Genomic DNA, 22,185 nt, shown 5'->3' with positions numbered 1-22,185 from the left:
ATACTAAACTGCTCAAGGTAGTTAAGACCAAAGCAGACTCTGAAGAACTTCAAAAAGATCTCACCAAACTAAGTGATTGGGCAACAAAATGGCAAATGAAATTTAATGTGGATAAATGTAATCCACATTGGGAAAAATAACCCCAACTATACATATAATATGATGGGGGCTAATTTAGCTACAACTAATCAGGAAAGAGATCTTAGAGTCATTGTGGATAGTTCTTTGAAGACATCCACGCAGTGTGCAGCGGCAGTCAAAAAAGCAAATAGGATATTAGGAATCATTAAAAAAGGGATAGAAAATATGACCTTATATAAAACCGTGGTACATCCACATCTGGAATACCGCGTACAGATGTGGTCTCCTCATATCAAAAAAGATATACTGGCATTGGAAGAGGTTCAGAGAAGGGCAACTAGAATGATTAGGGGTTTGGAATGGGTCCCATATGAGGAGAGATTAAAGAGACTGGGACTTTTCAGCTTGGAAAAGAGGAGACTAAGGGGGGATATGATAGAGGTATATAAAATCATGAGTGGTGTGGAGAAAGTGAATAAGGAAAAGTTATTTACTTGTTCCCATAATATAAGAACTAGGGCCCACCAAATGAAATTAATGGGCAACAGGTCTAAAACAAATAAAAGGAGGTTCTACACACAGCGCATAGTCAATCTGTGGAACTCCTTGCCTGAGGGGGCTGTGAAGGCTAGGACTATAACAGGGTTTAAATGAGAACTAGATCTATTCATGGAGGTTAAGTCCATAAGTATCTATTAGCCAGTATGGGTAAGGAATGGTGTCCCCAGCCTCTGTTTGTCAGAGGGTGGAAATGGATGTCAGGAGAGAGACCACTTGATCATTACCTGTTCGATTCACTCCCTCTTGGGCACCTGGCATTGGCCACTGTCGGCAGACAGGGTCCTGGGCTGGATGGACCTTTGGTCTGACCCAGTGTTGTACCAATTAAAGCAAGCAGGATCTTATGAGGGGGATAAGGCAAAAAGCCACATTTATTGTAAAGATAATAATAAAAAAATAAAGAAAAGATAGAAGCAAACAACGTTGTTTAACTACTTAACCCTTATACATATAAACATTCATTCATCCATTCATTCAGGTTCTGTGTATTTGTTATAGTTACCAGCCTGGAAGTTGCTTGTGACAGAATACTGGCCAGGTATTCTGTACACAAGTGATGTTAGTGGGGAGCGAAGTCCTGATCAGATGCGCATCTGAAGCTCCTGGTAGGCTGGCAGCAGAAACTTGGACTCTGATTTCATAGTTTTTTAGTCCAGTGCTTATAGGAATTTTTTCCTATGTCAGTCTATGGAAATTGCTGCATCATGCTGATGTCTTCAGGGTGGCTGCCAGGTGCTCGTCAGTGATCTCATCGGGTGGACCTCCAGTACTTGGTTTTCTCCACTTGACACCTTTTGGTTGCACTGGGCACCTGACGCCTTCTTCAGCCCTTTGTTGCTGTATTCTCAGGCTGGCACCTGTCAGAACCATTCATTCATCGTCCAAGCACTCTCTCTCTCTTACATACATTCCCTAATTAATGTTTCCCATACAGTATTTTGTATAATAATAAAAGTTGTAGTTACAAAAGTTTCTGGGTGGTATTGCTTAAAACATTCTCTGAGTGCTGAGTAAAGTTACAATGTTTTAAAGAGAACAGGTGTCAATTATGTAACAATGCCCTTAGTCAATTACAGGGCTTGGCTCCCATAGCAGAGTTAGTGGCTTGACAATGCAATGTTACAATGTATCTCTGCAATGTCAATTTCAAGCAGCCCCTTGCACAAGCTTGAGCATGCCCTGGGACACAGAGGGGGGGCTGTTTCTGGATACATAGGATTATAGTCTTAACAGTTCTAAGTTACATGACCTAATACATTATATTCTAAAGGGGCAATAATAATAATAAATCTAAACATTTAACAATCTTAACAAATAATAATAATAAGAAGAAGAATTAATAAAAAATGTAAACACTTTAAGTTGTGGGGAACAAATTATGGGGAGTCACTTCCATTTGGGGGAATCATTTTCAGTACATGAATATGTTATCGCTACACCAGTATAGCCATTCTTATGTTCTTATGTAATGGATGAGAGCTAGAAACTGTGGTCCGGCAGATCAGGGAGCCCCAGCAACTGGGAGCATGGGCCAGCAGCACAGGGACTGGTGGCCAGAAGCAGAGCCGGGCCAATGGTCGGGAGCCCGGCTGATGCCAACAGCGTGGGGATAGGCAACCAAGTTGGAGCCGAGAGTGGAACTTGGCTGGCAGCCCTAGGGTCAGGGAGCAAGACTGGGGTCAGCAGTCGTCTCAGTGACCAGGAGGGGAACCCAGCCAGGAGGCTGCCCTCTCCCCGAGAGCTCGAGGTCAGCAGCAGAAGGGATGTAATTGACTCTGCCCTAGTCCAGCAAACTCCTTCATTTGAGACAGGTCCTGAGAGTGGAGGACGAGGGAGATAAAACCTGTACAATGTTGCGCATTACATTGCCGAACAATGAAGAACTTTAATCTGTAATACTATATTATGGGGATTGGGATTAAGTTTATTTGGACTCCTCTGATATGTGCTAAGATTTTTGGCTGTCTCCATCTGTTCCTGTTGCTATTTAAGCCCTCATCTGTACAATAATAAATAAATAAACTGATTACTCTTAGAGAAATTAGTAGATTCAGTTAATAGGCTATTATATCATTCTGTATCTAAAAAAAATTCAAGGATTTATGACTCATTAACAGAAGTAAATGTTAACTTCATTTAATATTATCATATGAGTCTGGTGAAATTTATTTTCAAATCAAATTACAAGTCTGTCCAGTACATCTGTTTAGATACAGGTTCACTTCCATAATTCTTTGATTGCACTTTTGAGATCTAAAATGGCAGAAGACATATTTCTCCTCTTTCTGAGGGAAACACCATTATTCACAATCAGCCCTTAATGTTTAATAGATAATGAATTTTCCTAAAGTCTTGAAAATAAAAACCACTAAAACAGTCTGCCTTGGGTGAAATTTGTAGACGAGACAGACTGAGAAAAATATTTTGTAAGGCTGGCATAAGGAACAACATAACAAAACCCCATAAACAATGTTGGAAATCTCGGAAAGTTTGCGCACTTAACATTAGGGGGCAAATATGTATCCTTATATTAAGGTAAATCCGGCACTGACAAAAATGAGAGGTACTGTACACATCATACCAAATGAACGAAAATCAAATCAAATAAAAATATTTAAACAATTTGTTTTACAGATTTTAGTGAACATGGTGACATGCCCTTATTCAGCAAAGAGTATGTGCCTAACTTAGTCCCATTGAAAACAATAGGATTAAAGCATGTACTTAAGCAGAAGGTTAATTACTTCGCTGAATAGAAATGAGACCACCTTTTTAAGAGCTTTGCTTAATGGAGCCTGAGATGATTTTTAACCAAATGCCTATGAATGCAGTAACATTTATTTTATTAACAAAAGATACAAGTATTTGAATCTCTTGTTCAGCCAATATGATTTTTGGAGTCTTTCTTATAAACTGTACTTTTATATGGTTGTTGATTTACATTGTTTTTTCTGTACTGCTGACGTGTATCTGTTTCAGTTTGTGGCTGGCTTCTGCAACAGGGTGTAGAATGCTTTTAAATGGTGAGGCGCTGAAAGGCTTAATCTCTCGTACACACCTCATCAAAAATTACCTTTATTTTGACATGTTTATAGGAATCGTCAGTTGGAAGGTATCTTAGTGGTAGCACAGCAATTCCATGAAACTTTAGAACCCCTGGTTGAGTGGCTGACCACCACTGAGAAAAGACTTGCAAATTCAGAACCCATTGGAACACAAGCTTCTAAACTGCAGCAGCAGATTTCTCAGCATAAAGTAAGATATAAACCAAACATTTGTGTCATTCATTTGAGGAAACTTTTATGTGAATTTGTAAAATACAACTGATCTGAGATATCTGTTTTTTTTTTCTTTTAGTCCAAATTTGATGCATTTTTATTTATAATTCACAATTAAGCCATTATATTTCTGTTCTATGGTTCTTTTGTGTTTGTCCATTTTTCTTTTCTGTCTTTCTTCATTGTTTTAAAAACCTTCATTTAGGTGTTAGAAGATGACATCCTTACTCACAATAAAAGTTTATATATGGCCATTAACATTGGTCAGTCTCTTAAGAATATGAGCTCCAAAGAGGATAAAGATATGGTGCAGGAAAAGCTAGATTCTTCCCAAGCCCGTTACATTGAGATTCAAGAGAAGAGTAACAGCAGGTCTGAGCTGCTCCAGCAAGCCTATTGCAATGCCCAGATTTTTGGGGAAGATGAAGTTGAATTGATGAACTGGCTGACTGAAGTGCATGACAAACTGAGCAAACTTTCAGTCCAAGATTACAGCACAGACTCACTCATGAAACAACACACTGACCTGCTGGTATTTTTATTTCTTTTCTGTTAAATTCATTTATTTTTTTCTTTATTTTTACTTTATTTTTATTTGTACCATATATTTATTTCTCATTAATAAATTTGAAAGGTGATACATCTATTTAAAATTAAAAAAATTTGATCTGTAGGTGCTTCAGGAAGAGATTCTGCTCAGAAAACAAAATGTTGATCAGGCTATACAAAATGGATTAGAGCTTCTCAAACAAACAACAGGTGAGAACATTTAGGAAATTAATGATTCAGCAGCCGTTTTCCTTATACTTGTTAGTGATTATGGGAAACATAACCTGAAGCTTGTAAATATTAGCCTTTATTCACTGGCTAGAGTTGATTTGTTTGTTTATTATAATAACTATTGAAGTCACGATATGTTATGTCTTTAGGACAAATTCTCTGCTGCTGTAAGTGAGCATTGAAGTCAATGGAGCTGCACTCATTTTGCTACACAGAGAATATTGCCCTTGATTTTTATTGTTTTTGGTGGGGAAGGGTTTAATGGAAAATTATTTGAGTGAACCTTACTTTTGTTCCTACTATCAAGCTATATACATTACTCATAATGTAGGTCTATTTGTCACAGGACATAGCCTTTTGTCTATGGAAGCTCCCAAAATAAGAGTTTTAGGCCTTTTTCTGTTAGAGAGGCTGCATAATTCAGATCATAGGGAAAGTTGCATCCCAGTTGCACACAACATATCTGGTCTGCCCAGGAACATCTATCTAAATCAGTGCTGGACAATCTGTGGCCCATCAGGTTTCTATGTGTGGTCCACAAGACATTTTGTTTACTGTTGCCTATGATTACATGGATTTCCACCTTTATAGTTTTTTCTATTAAGTGACATGGATGTAAAGCAAGGGCACATGAAGTAAGGTGCGTGCTGATTGCATTTAATACTGACTGTGAGAACCAGTAGTAAAATTACCCTATCCTAGGAGACCATCTTGGTTACAATAATCTTGTGGTCCACTGAGATGGAGGGCTATGCACATGGGCCACTTAGTAGCCTGGGTTGCCTATCATTGATGTAAATCTTCCAGTGCTCCAAGTATGTGAATTCTGAAAGACATGGAGAGAAAGCCCTCCTCAGTCACACAGTTAGAAATTATATTATGGGATGAAATCTAAATAGATTACAAGAAGTCTATTACAGGTGTCTCTGCTTGCATTTTAATCTTTCAGTTCTCTCTGTGTGTGTAGTGATTAATAATTAGATTGTATTGATTGAAAGAATTATTCAGATTATTCTTTGAGCTAGACAGTCTAGTAATCAATTCATTATAATCCATACATAAATTGTAAATTAATAATTTAAATACCATTTGGCATTTTATGATTCCATTCTTTTACTTTTATTGATATACAGGCAGTCCCCAGGTTACGTACAAGATAGGGATTGTAGGTTTGTTCTTAAATTGAATTTGTATGTAAGTCGGAACTGGTACATATTGTAGGGGAAACTCTAGCCAAACATTTCTCCAGAGCTCAGTTTTATTCTCCCACACCTCACTTCCCTCAGTCCTTTATTCTCAAGCTGAGGTGTCTGCTGAGAAAAGCCGCTCTGCGTCTCTCTGGTCTGCTGGGGGGGGAGGAGGGGGGGGCGCTAGCTTCGCATCTCCCTGGTCTGCTGGGGGGAAGCAGCTAGTGCGGGGTTGCCTCACCCCGTTTGTAAGTAGGGATCCGATGTAAATCGGATCCATGTAACCCGGGGACTGCCTGTATTCATGACGAGGGTCAACCTACATAAAAATGAGAATTTAAGGAGGCTTTTATATAGTCTGTGTTTGGGTAAACATGTATGTAAATTTTAATATTTGCCTTTTAAAGAAAAGAAGAGAGTAAGAACCAATTTTTATATCTCTATTGAATAACACTAGAGATGGGCCCAATTCTCAAACCTTGGGTCCTACTTTCCACTTTTTCAGAATTTGGAGTGGTAAGAGAAAGAGGACAATCCTGAGTTGGTATATATTGTCATAACTCTACTGGACAATTTACACCACCCTATAATCTGTCCCTGGATCTTGTTGGGGTTAATCTGCAAACATATTAGAAACTAAAAATACATTATAATTGAGGGATTTTTGTTTTGCTTTGAGGGTTTTTGTTTGCATTCATGTGAAATAGCTAACATCCTTTTGAAATTTTAGGTGATGAAGTTGTAATAATTCAAGATAAATTGGAAGGCATTAAAGCAAGGTACAAAGATATTACTAAATTGAGTTCTGATGTATCCAAGACTTTAGAGCAAGCTCTGCAGCTTGCAGATCAACTGCAGTCCACTCACGAGGAACTCTGCAAATGGCTTGACAAAGTGGAGGTGGAATTGCTTTCATATGATACTCAGATCCACAAGGGAGACGAATTAAGTGAAGCACAAGAAAAACAAAAAGTATGTTTTAAAAGCTGTAGACAGTATATATTGCTTTGTTTTTTTTTCACGTAAAGATTTGAACTAGTTAAATAAGTTAGCTTCTCTTTGTCTGGAGGATGTCTTGCAAATGATCATAATTTGGCACCAGATCAGCTCTCTGATTAGGATTAAAACAGTAAAGAATCTCAATCTCTTTCTAGCAGCCACTGATGAGATTTGGCTGAAGTTTATTATTTATTAGTGCAACAGGAGAAGAGCTACATTTTGTTCTAGTTCAGTAAGCTGCTGTTCCCTGGGAAAACTCTTAAATTGTCAAACAAAGTTATTTTTGTTCTTTAGTTGTCTCATGGACAAAAAAAAAAAATACCCTTAAAAAACCCCCTGTAAAAGAGCTTTTAATTCAAATGTTTGTTAAAAAATTCACTTGAATTTAGTTAATATTTATTTCACACTGGATTTTACTTATTGGTGAATTTGTCCCATAGAAAGAGGGTTGCAGAAAGCAAAGAATATGTGTTCACTTTCTTCTCTTTGTTTGTTTGATTAAAGACTGACAACTGTATTGAATTCCAAAGAATGGCAGTCTACCATGCAGATTGGGGGAATATATTTCTGTTCTGTTCTGTAGAAACTTCCCTTCAGGAATCACCTGCTTCTCTGTCAAACAACTTAACAATAACAAAGACTAATGTAACTGAGCTGAAAATAAGTGTGCCAGTTTATCCCTTTTGTTTGCCTGGAAAATGTTCCAGTTCTTGCTTCTTAAAGTAGACAGAAGAATAAAAATATGAGCAAGCTGTGCGTGTTTGGCTCTTATGTTGGCATGTTTACTTTAAATGGCCTTTTTCAGGAATTGAAAAAAGAAGCAAAGAACAACAAAGGCTTATTGGACACCCTCAATGAAGTCAGCAGTGCCTTGCTGGAATTGGTGCCGTGGAGGGCAAGAGAGGGGTTAGACAAAATGGTGACTGAGGACAATGAGCGATACAGATTAGTGAGTGACACACTAACTCAGAAGGTGGATGAGATTGATGCTGCCATTTTAAGATCACAGCAGGTACTAAACCACAGTTTTTGTTCTGTGGGCAATTAAAAGTTTGCTTCAAGGAATCTCTACCTGAACAAAGTTTCTTAGTTAACTATGTTGCTACACATTTTTTATGCTCGAGCAACTAAAAGTCTGTTTGAATAGAATGATGGCACTGTTCAGACACAAGTGCTAGAGGAAAGCTAATCTGTACATTGTTGTAACCATCTGCCTCATGGTTGACACAAACCTTAGATATCCATCTTGTAGCCAAAATAATTTGAGCATTATCCTGTGGTGATGTCAGTGGATGTTCTGCCTGAGTCAGAACTACAGGCTCACACCTTATATCATGTACTCTTTATGCTGTAATATATGCAATATGGCTCAGATCTTCAGCTTGTTTAAATAGATGCAGCTCCACTTATATGAGCTAAGGTTCTGGTCTTGTGCTTTTGTATTTTCTGCCTTTCAGCTGCAAGAAATAAGTTGGGGTGTGTGTGTGTGTGTGTGTGTGTGTGTGTGTGTGTGTGTGTGTGTGTGTGTGTGTGTGTGTGTGTGTGTGTGTGTGTGTGTGTGTGTATTAGGGATGTAAAAGAGTAGTTGATTAGTCAACTACCCAATAAGCTTAGGCTCTATATTAGAGGCAGCAAAGGGCGGGAGCAGGAGTGGGTGCTAGGGGCAGCCGTTTTTAAAAGCCGGTTTCCCCCAGCACTGTCTTCACAGTGCCACTCCCCCGCCCCTCTCCCCCGCCATGCTCTCAGAGGCAGCTGCATGGGGGGAAGAGGGAATGCTGCTTCAGCAGCAGCCCCTGTGTGCAGGGTTCTCAGCTCCCCAATGGTGACCCCCTGTCGACAGGGGCTGCTAGACCCAGTATGAGCTGGGACTGAGAAAGCCCGTCTCACTCCCAGCTTGCGCTGGGTCCAGGAGTTACCCCACTGCGGCTCTTCAATTTAAATATAATAGGAGCCATGCTACCTGTGCACCCGACTCTTACTACATTTAAACTGCAGAGCTGCAGTGGGGTTAGCGCCTTCCCTTATCAACCTATTGTGTAGTCAATACAAAATATATCAACTACACAATTACCCAGTTACTCACCTCTAAATATCCTTTGCATGTGTTTGTGTGTGTCTGTGTATTTCTACAGTTTGCTTAGAAAATAATTAGGTGATTTTTAATTGAATGTAAATCTGTGTGTGGTTTCCCATCTAGTTCCCTGATGGTGAGAGAAAAACAGAGCTGCACCTTCTCCAATTTCTGTCTATTTCAAAAACACAAAAATATGAATGGAAATTTTTGCCAGTGCCATACCACCTACAAATAGAATTGACTTCAGCCAAACAGAAAGTATATACAGCATAGTTTGAAAACTTTGTGAAAACTGATTATAGGAGGCCAGGTGGTAGCCGAGGTCCTAAGGTTATAAGTACTTTTTAAATATTCTGACTAATTTATCTCATTCACTGAGAGTAGTTATCATATCTCAGCACACACCTTTATAAAATTGACGGCTGGCTCCCCAAGGGCTTGTGACCTGGGTGTATAGATATGGATTTCTATCAACTTTGTCCCCCTGACTTGTTGGAGGGAGTAGCCAGGGACCTTTGGTACAGTTTAGGTCAGCTTCTTTGATTTTCTAATTTGCACCAGTGGATAGTAGTTCCAAAGGGGCTGCTGTACCAGACAGCATTAAGAGGACAGACAGCACTCCAATTGTGCTCCCTTTTCTTCTACCACACCCAGACCACCTTAGATTACTCCTATTTTAGGAAAGCCAGAAGGGGTGAGTGCCAGGTTAACTATGGTAACTCCAGAAGCAACATGTTGGGAAGGAGGCGGCCTCTTGCTCAGGGGAGCAGCAACTGACAACCACCTGAAGTATTATTTGGGCCGATATCTTAAGAAAGGATGGCTGTAGTCATAACTTAAAAATACTGCAAAGACTTAGAGGTTTTGAAGAGGGTCAAAGGCATAAAAACACATGGGCTGGAGCATAGATACTAAATATAGGGGTGTTCAGTGGTGCTGCCAGGAAGCTGTTCGGTGGCTAGCAGGAGTGACTCAAGACAGGACAGAGAGCAATGAGTGTCAGGCCTGCTGGGAGGCCTCAGAGGAGAGGATGGTGCAGGGGTGGGAAAAGGTGGAGCAAGGTGGGGGCTCCGAGGTCTTTGGGTGGAGGACAGGCAGAGCACCCATTGGGGAAAATAAAAGTCACTGTCTATGGTGAGGATAAGGAGCACTGGTGAGAGGGTAGGATGGACATTTTTGGGGACAAAAGAGCAAGGTGTGGTAAGAGAACGTTCGAAGATGTGAAGGAAGACATATGTTATGAATGTCAATTTGGAGATTAATTGTGTAACTAATTAGTCCAAAATCATCCCTAGTATAACACAACAGAAGTCTGCAGATTATTCCAGATCTCATGTCAGCTCCCACTATTGAAGCTGAGATAAGTTCTTCCACTGTTCCTTGGGAGTTCTGTAAAGAAATAGACTATAAAATTGTCCATTTTGCATTCTTTGAGTCCATAAGGAAGGAAAAGGTTATTCTAAAATCTGCTACTCTAGTTATAGACTCATAGACTTAAAGGTCAGAAGGGACCATTTTGATCATCTAGTCTGACCCCCTGCACAATGCAGGCCACAGAATCTCACCCACCCACTCCTGTAATAATCCTCTCACCTATATCTCAGGTATTGAAGTCCTCAGATAATGGTTTAAAGACCCCAAGATGCAGAGAATCCTCCAGCAAGTGATCCGTGCCCCATGCTACAGAGGAAGGCGAAAAACCTCCAGGGCCTCAGCCAAACTACCCTGGAGGAAAATTCCGACCCCAAATATGGCGATCAGCTGAACCCTGATCATGTGGGCATGACTCACCAGCCAGACACCCAGGAAAATGTTCTCTATAGTAACTCCTTTCATCCCACGATTGGCCTATTTACCACCGATAGTGAAAGGTCAATTAGTTGCCAAGATCATGCTATCCCATCAAACCATTCCCTTCATAAACCTATCTAGCTTAATCTTGAAGCCAGATAGGTCTTTTGACCCCACTACTTCCCTTGGAAGGCTGTTCCAGAAGTTCACTCCTCTAATGGGTAGAAACCTTAGTCTAATTTTGAGTCTAAACTTCGTGATAGCCAGTTTATATCCATTTGTTCTTGTGTCCACATTGATATTGAGCTTAAATAATTCCTCTCCCTCCCTAGTATTTATTTCTCTAAAGGTATGTCTACACTACCACCCTACTTCGAACTAGGGTGGTTAATTTAGGCAACCAAAGTTGCAAATGAAGCCCGGGATTTAAATATCCCGAGCTTCATTTGCATCTTGCCGGGCGCCGCCATTTTTAAAGCCCCGGTAGTTCGGACTCCGTTCCACGAGGTGTACCAGTAGTTCGAATTAGAAAGCCTGGCAAGATGCAAATGAAGCCCGGGATATTTAAATCCCGGGCTTCATTTGCAACTTCGGTTGCCTACATTAACCACCCTAGTTCAAACTAGGGTGGTAGTGTAGACATACCCTAATATATTTAAAGAGAGCAATCATGTCTCCCCTCAACCTTCTTTTTGTTAAGGTAAACAAGCCAAGCTCCTTGAGTCTCCTTTCATAAGACAGGTTTTCCATTCCTCGAATCATCCTAGTGGCCCTTCTTTGTACCTGTTCCAGTTTGAATTCATCCTTCTTAAACATGAGAGACCAGAACTGCACACAGTATTCCAAATGAGGTCTCACCAATGCCCTTGTATAACGGCACTAACACCTCCTTATTTCTACTGGAAATACCTCACCTAATGCATCCCAAGACCGTATTAGCCTTTTTCACGGCCATATCACATTGGTGGCTCATAGTCATCCTGTGATCAACCTGGACTTCTCCTCTTCCATCACTTCCAACTGATGTGTCCCCAGCTTATAACTAAAATTCTTGTTATTAATCCCTAAATGCAAAACCTTACACTTCTCACTATTACATTTCATCCTATTGCTATTACTCCAATTTACAAGATCATCCAGATCTTTCTGTATGATATCCCTATCCTTTACTGAATTGGCAATACCTCCCAACTTTGTGTCATCCGCAAACTTTATTAGCACACTCCCACTTTTGGTGCCAAGGTCAGTAATAAAAAGATTAAATAAGATTGGTCCCAAAACTGATCTCTGAGGAATTCTGCTAGTAACCTCCCTCCAACCTGACAGTTCACCTTTCAGTATGACTCACTGTAGTCTCCCCTGTAACCAGTTGCTTATCCACTTCTCAATTTTCATATTGATCCCCATCTTTTCCAAATTACCAATAATTCCCCATGAGGTACTGTATCAAATGCCATACTGAAATCGAGGTAGATTAGATCCGCTGCGTTTCCTTTATCTAAAAAATCTGTTACTTTCTCAAAGAAGGAGATCAGGTTGGTTTGGCACGATCTACCTTTTGTAAAACCATGTTGTAATTTGTCCCAATTGCCATTAACCTCAATGTCCCTAACTACTTTCTCCTTCAAATTTTTTTCCAAGACCTTGCATACTACAGATGTCAAACTAACAGACCTGTAGTTACCCGGGTCTCTTTTTTTCCCTTTCTTAAAAATAGGAACTGTATTAGCAATTCTCCAGTCAAATGGTACAACCCCTGAGTTTAGAGAGTCATTAAAAATTTTCGCTAATGGATTTGCAATTTCATGTGCCAGTTCCTTTAATATTCATGGATGAAGATTATCTGCCCCCCCCCCCCCGATTTACTCCCATTAAGCTGTTTGAGTTTGGCTTTTACCTCGGATATGGTAATATCTACCTCCATATCCTTATTCCCATTTGTTATGTTGCCTCCCTAGGCTCCCCATTAGCCTCATTAAAGACTGAAGCAAAGTGTTTAAGTAGTGGGCCATGCCTAGATTATCCTTAACCTCCACTCCATTCTCAGTTATTAGCGCTCCCACGTCTTCAGTTTTTGTTTTTTTCCTATTTATATGGCTATAAAACCTTTTACTATTGGTTTTTATTCCCTTTGCAAGGTCCAACTCTTACATGACTTTTAGCCTCTCTCACTTTGTCCCTACAAGCTCTTAACCTCAATAAGGTAGCTTTCTTTGCTGGTCTCTCCCATCTTCCACTCCTTATATGCTTTCTGCTTTTTCTTAATCACCTCTCTGAGATGCTTGCTTATCCACCTAGGTCTAAAACACCTGCCTATACATTTTTTCCCCTTTCTTGGGATACAGGCTTCTGATAGCTTCTGCAACTTTAACTTAAAATAATCCCAGGCCTTTTCCGCCTTTAGATCCATTAATTCTTTAGTCCAATCCACTTCCCTAACTAATTTAGTAAATTTATTAAAGTTAGCCCTTTTGAAATAAAAAACCCTAGTCTCAGATTTATTTTTGTTTATCCTTCCATTTAGTTTGAACTGAATTAGCTCATGATCGCTCGAGCCAAGGTTGTCCCCTTCAACCATCTCTTCTATGAGGTCCTCACTACTCACCAAAACCAAATCTAAAATGGCATCCCCCATGTTGTTTCAGCAACTCCTTGATGAAGGAATTCATCAGCTATCGTATTTAGGGAAATCTGAGCCCTATTATTATTACTAGCACTTGTTCTCCAGTCTATATCAGGAAAGTTGAAGTCTCCCATGAGTTCTGCCAAAGAGATTCCTTACGAAGTGTTAATGAAGGAATTCTTAATGATTCATCATTCACATTATACATTGCTGATCAAACAAAATAGCAAATAACGTCCATCAGGATGTGATAGTATCAAACTGATGAATTCAGACTTGCCCACAGGTAATTCAAAGATCATAATTTAGCATTGTCATCCTTAATGGAAATAAAACACCATTGTTAAATCCTGATACAAGCATGCCATTTTTACAGTATTCATTCTTTAATATATTATACATGCAAATCTCACTGTGATAAAATCTCAGTGTGAAAGAATCATTTGATCGTCAAATGGAGTTGCAAAATTATTCCATAGAATCTCACAGTTCAGAGCAGCTCAGCATTTCAGGATGGTTGTAACTCTGAGATGTTCATAATTATTGTTCCTTCAACAGTTTACAATTCAGTATTGACTTAACATAGTTTTGAATCTTTACTATGCAGAAAAAAATGCTGCTTTTAACTATTTTTATTTTTAAATAACACAAGCAAAAAAAGTTCCCTTATTCATCATATCTTTTCAATTCTTCCCCCTCCCTCCCAACTTTTTTAGTACTTTATGTCTATCACAGTACTTATTTGTCATGGGGCTTTTTTTTTTTTTTTTTGGTCTTTGCTGCTGCCTGTGTTCTGGTCCAAATGAGGAGTGTGGTTCACAAGTCAGTTCATAACTCTAGTGTTAGTAACTTTGAGGTTCTCCTGCAGTTGCCACGGCATCCAGACATTCCATTGCCATGTTTGGATCATGACCTTCTTTCATTGGGAATTTATTCAGTATGACATATCCATGGCAATGCAACAACAAAAAGATACGTTTCAATTCATTTGTAGTTCTCTGTGAATCTAGTCATTGTCTTCTGTCCCCCTGCTACCCTCCCATCCTTTGAGAGGAAACAAGTAGCCTTATTAGGTTTGCTTAGCATATCTTGAGATGCCTTGCAAAGCCCTATCATATAATATGAGGCACACACCTGTATAGTATTGAGACTTCTGCAGGGTCGAATGAGCTTTACTCAGATGGGTGGACTTCAGAAAAACTGTGCCCCAGAATCCACATGCAGGTCTAGAACTGTAGCATGAATACCACTAGTGTAGTATACTAGTTTGGCAGTAGTATCATAATGCAGACTGAGTAAGAGTATATGTTTTAATAAAATAGTTGCAGTATTAAGGGTAAACTTACCTTCTATCACTATAAATAAGAGATGACATCGACTGGGAAAAAATGTGCTCTGTTTCATATAACAATAGTTTAAAATAAGGATGATAAAGACTGAGTCATAAGGGAAAATAAATCTCAGACCTATATAATTTATTTTATGTCTGGCTCATAATTAAGCAATAAGACATGACAGACTCAGTGGTTAAAATACACCTCAGGTGTTGGGAGGTGTCGTGCAATGATGTGTCTGCAGCCACAAACTTGCAAACTGTCAAGGTTCTCAAGCTTTGTAGGACTGATTAGTGTTGGGCTAGGAAACCTACAAGAAAGGCTGACAATGTATGTGACAGATTATGATGTCCATATTGATTTATTTTTCAAAAGAGCGCAATAAAAGAATTGCATGTGCCCAGTGCCCATAAGTGGAGCTGGAATTTGTCTGTTGCTTAGGATCTGGCTGCCCTGGAGCAGTGTAAATTCCAGCTCAAGGAGACATACTTCCACTTCTGACTGAGCTAGTGCACTAAAAATGGAAGTAAGGCTGCTGCAGCGTAAGGAAGGAAGGGGGCTAGTATGTATCTATGGCTTCAGACAAGGACATCCTGCCCTTGTACACTGCAACCACATTTCTGTTTTTAATGCACTAGTTCAGTCAGAGCCAGCACAGGCATGTCCCCTTAAGCTGAGATTTACACATTCCAGCACCAGTGTAGACATATCCAACATCACCTAAATAAGAGCCAGATTTTCAAAACTGCTCAGTGCCCACCAGTTTCTGCTGTGACACTTGTTGACAGATTTTCAGAATAGCTCAGTATCCAACATACGGCTTCTCCTTGGCTTCACCTCAGAAATATTCCTTAAACTGTAGTATCCAGATATTTGTCCAGAGGGTTCCGTGATATGGGTTGAATCTAAAATATACAGTGTTCAATCTACTGTCCTCTTTCTGCAGGTTCTATGGCCCCTTATGCTCTCTTTCCTGGTCCTTTGCTCCTTTCTGAACTATGTAATAGAACATAGCCTTCTACTTTGAAATGCTCAGAGTTGGGGTTTTTTTTTTTTGAAGGAAAGTCAGTTCTTCAAGAACAGAACAGGCTGTGCCCAAATTCACAAAGAACATTTTCCCACTTAATCCACCAGCAAGTCTTAGGGTGAAATCTTGTCTCTACTGAAGAAAACAGGATGGGAGTTTTGCATTGAATTCAGTGGGGCTAGGATTTCCACCTTATTGTCTAATATTGCACTAATTCTTGTATATCTGATTAAGCGTCTTAATGTCATAGGATTACATTGACTTGATAAACACATTTTAAAATGGAAAAGTCAGTTGAAAGTTATAGGCATCACTAACAAGGACAAGTAAAATGCAGTCAAAAATTACATTCTCTTTTATCTTCCTACATTATTTGGGTGCATCTACACAGCACCCTAAACTTGAAATAAGATATGGAATTAATTTTGATTAAATTTCAAAATAGGAAGTTTTGAAATGTGGCTCATCTACACAGCACCAAATTTTGAAATAACATGCTATTTCAAGACATTCCTTAAGCCTTGTGGAACGAGGTTTACTGGGATGTCAAAATAGTGCGGCCGTTATTTGAAAATATTTCAAAATAATGTGTGTTTTGTTAAGACATAGGGTAGCTATTTCGGGATAACTCTGGTATCCTGAAATAGCCATCCAGTGTAGACATACCCTATAGAGATTTGTAAGTTTGAGGAAAGTATGTTGTGTCTCTTGTTTTCCTGCTGCTTTGTCATGCTTCCGAATTAAGCTGATATTCCTCTCAGTACCACTTTAAGTTCTGGAGTTCACGTATATATGAAATGTTATATGGAAATGAACTGTTATCTTTTTAACAATTCAGCATTTGTGTTTTTTTTAAATGTGCCTTTTAAACTACCTTAAGCAATCAGTTCAAGCTGCATAATGTAAAATTGCTGAACTAATTCATGTCTCCTTCATTTAGTTTGATCAAGCAGCTAATGCAGAATTAGCGTGGATTGCAGAAACAGAAAACAAATTGATGTCTCTGGGTGATATTAGGCTTGAGCAAGACCAGACCGCTGCTCAACTACAAGTTCAAAAGGTAAAGAAATGCATTTCTAACTGTCATGTTAATTATTGGCCAATGCTTTTTTGGTCTAGAAAATGTACTAGCATAATTTAATTTTAAGTCCATCATAATGCACTTCGAAAATAGTTTTCGCTTCATGTCCTCAACCTTTATTACTGACCAGTATTTATTGTGTCACAAGGCATTTACCATGGAGATTCTGAGACACAAGGATGCTATAGATGAGCTCATTGAAACTGCGGATGAGATTATGAACACATGCACCGAAGAGGAGAAACAGTCCATGAAGGTAAGGAACTATAACTCACAGCTGCCATCATGGCTTTGAAGCTCTGCATTTACAGAACCACTTCCACAGGGTCACATTTCATTTTTCACTATTATTGATTGGCAGAGTTCATTTGTTGTGAATAGGAGATCATTTGATCTGAGCAAATAAAGATAAAGGAAGGGATGCTCAAGGCACAAATTTCCTTTGGTCTTCTTTTGTTAGAAATGTTCAGCAAGTAAGCACTGAGTATTCACTTCATTGTGTTCCAGTGATTTGTGGAGTCTGATTTTGCCATCTTTATCCACCATTTGACTATCTGAGTAACTAAGTATCAGTCAACATGAGTAAGTGTGACAGAACTGGACCCCTTCTAACCCACAGCAATGCAGTAAAAGCCTTCTAGGAATCCTTTCACAGTAAAATCCAGATCCATGTTTGGCTTGTGTAGCAGGGTCATACAGTCAGGAGATGTGCCAAAGACAAGTGAAGAGGAATCTTGCCCCAACAGCTGTGGTGCCTTAAGCCCACTGATTCAAAGCCCACTGAAGTAAATGAGAATCTTTCCATTGATTTTAGAGCGCTTGGGTCAAGCCTCAACAAAGGATAGGAATAAATGGTCAGTTTTTGTAGTGAAGGGAGGTGAATAGCAAGGTCCCCAAAGGATCAATGCTGGGACTTGTGCTTCTCAATATTTTCCTTAATGATCTGGAAAAGGGAGAGAACAGAGAAGTAGTGGAGTTTGCAGTGGAAACAGAAGTATTCATACTCACACTTAAAACCGGAGCTAACTGCAGAGTATTACAGGGGGATTTCACAAAACTGCATGACTGGATGGCAAAATGGCAGGTAAAAATCAACATTGATAAGTGCAAAGTAATGCTCAATGGAAAGAACAATCCCAACAAAGGATGTAAAAAATGAATATTGATATTAAGCATGTAATCACTGCCAGGGCTAATAGCTTCTGGCCCTGCGGGGCTGCTGAAACTTTCAAGGCTCCCAGCCCCACAGGACTCCCAGCCTCATGCAGAGTTTAACCATTAATGGTAACCGATAAGCATTAGCTTATCTATTAACTGGTTAACCAGTTAAACTTTTTTAAATACCTAGTTCCAATTATACATATATACTCAAGAAAGAAAACCTGGCATCACCATGGATAATTGTCTGAAAATTTCAACTCGTTGTGCAGCTTCAGACAAACACCTAACAGAATGTTAGGGTCTATTAGTAAAGTGACAGAAAATATCACAGTACTACTGTACACCCTGTGTCTGAAATAATATATTGGAACTAGAAAAGGTTCAGAGAAGGGCAATGAAGATAATTAAAGGTATAGAGCAGAATCCATACACAGAGAGACTAAAAAGATTAGGTCTGTTTAGTTTATAAAAGAAAGGAATAAAAGGGAGATACGATGCAGATACATAAAATAAAAAAAAAGTGCGGAAAAAGTGAACACGGTAGTGTTGTTTATCCTTCTCACAATATGAAAACCAGCGGTGTCCTGTTAAAATTAATATGCAGAAGAATTAATTCAAAAAAAGAGGAAGTACTTTTTCTTACACCACATTGTAAAAAAGGTATAACTAGGTTCAAAAAAAGAATTAGATAAGTTTATGGAGGGGATTACATGGGTGGACACTCCAGCTGTCCTGTTCTGTATACTCTCCTGAAACACTGGTAATGGCCATTGTTGGAGACAGGATACTGGCCTAGATGGACCATTTAACCCAATATGTTCTTATCTTTGGGGGGCTATTTCAGCCAAGTGGCTAAAAAAGGCTGATGTGGACTTTTTGTTCCTTCTCTTATATGGGACTAGGGATGGGAGGTAGATTCTCCCTGCTTAAAGGCACTCAGCTTCCTTTGTGCTGGACATTGGTGAGCAAAGTGCTCACACCCTCCTTGCAAGAGTCCCCTGCTTCCAATGTATCTGATCTTTGTGCAGCAGAAAGGCACCAGTTCAGTTACATGGGAGATAGTCTTCAGCTGTGGAAAAGAAAGTTTATTTGCTCCTAAAATAAATAAGGAATTCAATTTATTTAAGTAAATGTCTGTAAAAGTAACCGAAGATGATTTCTTATGAGCTTTTGTTAAATATTTGTAATCTATTTAGTGTAAATTGCCATTTATCTGTGCATTAGATTGTGTATGGTTCTCTGGATGGTATCTTTTGTAACTTAATTACGTGCATGACATCATAAACTCAGGCTGGCTTGTTAGCCCAAAAAAGGGCATTCTATTTTGCAATCTGTTGTTTATTTATATATTTATTTATTTATTTTCAGCTCTTGTGTTCACTGTCTCATATGTTTCACAACAGTGATAAGGTGGACAGCTTTCCATGGGAGAAATGTATAGCTACTTGTTATCTTAATTTTTGTATTACTACTTACATATGTGTAAGAGATTTATCATTTTACTTGTGTACTTTTAACCATCACATTATTAGCATGATAGCATCACTGTTAGTTAATGTAAGCTAAAATATAAAAGAAATGTTTCACACTTTCTGCTGACTGTTTATAAGACCAGCCATGCCAGCTGAGGCTGTCTCTCATCAGATCTTGTAAACAAAGAGATTTGTGCCTAATCGGTCGCACTTTGATTTGAGAATGCCAAGGAAAAGTCAGGCTCTACCAAGAGTCTTGATGATAAGTCTATCGATGACAATCTTCTCCCTGAGGGTATGTCTACACTAGCCCCCTAGTTCGAACTAGGGAGGCTAATGTAGGCATTCGAAGTTGCAAATCGAGCCTGGGATTTAAATATCCCACGCTTGATTTGCATCTTCCTGGCCGGTCACTAATTTTTGAAATTCACAAGTCCGAAGTAACTGCCAGTGTCTACACATGGCAGGGACCTGGTAGTTCGAAATAAAGTCCTAAATCAAACTACCTGTTAAACCTCATTCCAGGAGGAATAATTGATTTAAATTAGTGCTACTAAAATCAGTATTTGGGTTAGTTTTATTTAATGGTGGTGTAATAAATATCATAACGCTTAGCTCTCTTTCAACCTTAAGTATTTAAACAGTGTCTGTTACCCAGGTATCTAAGTGCTGGTATTTCTTCCTAATGCTGTTTTAGAGAAAACTGGAAAGCCTCTTACAGAAATACGATATGGTCTGTCAAATGAATGCTGAAAGGAACCTCCAGCTGGAACGTGCTCAGTCCCTGGTTAACCAGTTCTGGGAGACTTACGAAGAGCTTTGGCCGTGGTTAACTGAAATAGAAATGGTCATCTCACAGCTTCCTGCTCCAGCTCTTGAATATGAAATTTTAAAGCAACAGCAAGAAGAGCATCGGGTAAGCACTCTGCAATTTTATAGAACAAAGCAGACAAGAAGATCCAGTATGTTGCAGCCTGCCTCCTTAGTACAGTAGAACTCTCAGATTTGAATGCATTTGATGTAGGAGTACACTTTTTAAAAAATTATATGAAATGATAGTCCAAAATAAAGTTAATTTAAACTTGTCACAGTTTCCCAAACTATGTATACAATCAGAACTTTCTAGTAGAGGACGTGAACAATAGAAACATGAAAGAGATTTGTAATTATAGCAGTAGATTTAGAATGTACAAGAGTTAAATAGCTAAGAAGTAAGTTTAAAAAGTTCAAACCAGGTGTGAGTGTTATAAGAACCCAAAACAAAAACAGATAAACAGAATTGAGAAAGAATAGGCAAGGAACAAGAAAAGAGAAATCTTGACCATCAAAAGAACTAGAGTATCTGCTCTGAGGCAACCTACCAGAGTGATTCAATACAAGTAGAATTCCTCAGACGTTGTCTGAACTATGAGAATGATGTGGTCTAAATGCATTTAGTAAGCAAACTGTATGTTCAGGGGCTCACTTTGCGGTTGTAATGAGTAATTTCTCATAACATTGCAGGATGCTTGGAAGTCATTTTTATTTGTTCCTCTTTATTTCAGATAAATAATGCCTATCCATATTTTAGGTGCTCTTTATTTATATAATATTATATAGATATACAAAACGTGGTAGGGTTTGGTTGGTTGGGGTTTTTTTGCTATTCCATTGGGAAGTTAATCTTATTTTCTTGATGAGCCAAGAAGATAATGAGACAACTAGATTTTCTAGTGTTTCAGCCAGACAGGGCCAGGCATGCAGCACTTTGGTTCCTGTGGATAATAGATGTGATTTCTAATATACAACGTATTTTTTAGATGTTTGCTGTAGCATTGACTGCAGGATTCAAGTTTAGATAATCTACTATATATTTGAGATAATTTGTCTGTGTGTCTGTTTGTTCAATAACTCCTCCTAAATGATAAGAACTAGGACTACCAAATTTGGTATATAGCTTCCTTTTAACATATCTTAAAACAAAGTAAGGCTTTGGTTGTGCCAGGAAAATGGGATGTGCCTGGAATGGGATTGCTTCTCATAAAACCATACAGAAAAGAGACAGAATCACCATCTGGGACAGCCCGATTCCTATGAGAACATTGCTGGCTGTTTCCCTTTGTCAGAGGGCGAGGGGAAAATACCCAGTTTGCTGTATTCCTCACTCTGGCTGGGGAGCACAGGAGACAGAAGAATCTGGACCAGCCTCAGCTGGGGAACATGCATGCCTGCTCTAGCTGTGTCTACTGGAGCTTCAGCAGCAATGGATAAGTGCTTCTCACCTGGCCTCAAGCTGCTGCAGTTTCAGAGGGCTGAGGTAGCCCTGTCCCTGGAGGGCTACTGAACCCCTTATCCTCAGCCCCACCCCAGAGCAATGATTTAAATGAAATATGTACATTTTCATTTTATTTTCCAAAAAACAAACATTAATTGAGTTAAGAACCCAAAAAACATCAGGTAAATCTTCTAGTAAAGTCATCAAATAAATCCTACTTATTAATTTAGTGAACTGAATATGATTTTGTCTACAGCCAAGATTATTTACTTTTGGGAATCATGTTTTGTACATTAATTATTCAGTATTCATATTATCTTCCTCAGTGCACTGATATTACAGCGTGTAAGTGTACTTAGTTCCACAGATCTTAAGTTTTAGTGACTCACTGTCTTGTTTTATCTGAGACTTTAATGCAAATGCACAGTTGAAATATATGGTTGATAAGTAGAGACTTCACCCAGTTTCCTTCAAACTATATA

General features: G+C 39.0%; 1 protein-coding gene across 30 annotated transcripts in view; it reads left to right on the top strand.

The window, feature by feature from the left end:
• DST (dystonin) overlaps positions 1-22,185 on the top strand; it is a 470,874-nt gene that overhangs the window by 378,388 nt on the left and 70,301 nt on the right. For all 30 annotated transcript variants that reach the window (XM_006110983.4, XM_025182427.2, XM_075923642.1 and 27 more), the window contains 8 exons: positions 3,738-3,897; positions 4,126-4,452; positions 4,595-4,679; positions 6,618-6,859; positions 7,692-7,898; positions 16,676-16,795; positions 16,965-17,072; positions 20,147-20,365. In XM_006110983.4, coding sequence (XP_006111045.2) covers positions 3,738-3,897; positions 4,126-4,452; positions 4,595-4,679; positions 6,618-6,859; positions 7,692-7,898; positions 16,676-16,795; positions 16,965-17,072; positions 20,147-20,365 — 1,468 coding nt within the window. The remainder of the gene's footprint in view (positions 1-3,737; positions 3,898-4,125; positions 4,453-4,594; positions 4,680-6,617; positions 6,860-7,691; positions 7,899-16,675; positions 16,796-16,964; positions 17,073-20,146; positions 20,366-22,185) is intronic.

Source organism: Pelodiscus sinensis, chromosome 3 (genome assembly GCF_049634645.1).
Source record: "Pelodiscus sinensis isolate JC-2024 chromosome 3, ASM4963464v1, whole genome shotgun sequence".
In the NCBI taxonomy this organism is placed as follows: Eukaryota; Metazoa; Chordata; order Testudines; family Trionychidae; genus Pelodiscus; species Pelodiscus sinensis.
This window is presented reverse-complemented; position numbering and strand designations above follow the sequence as displayed.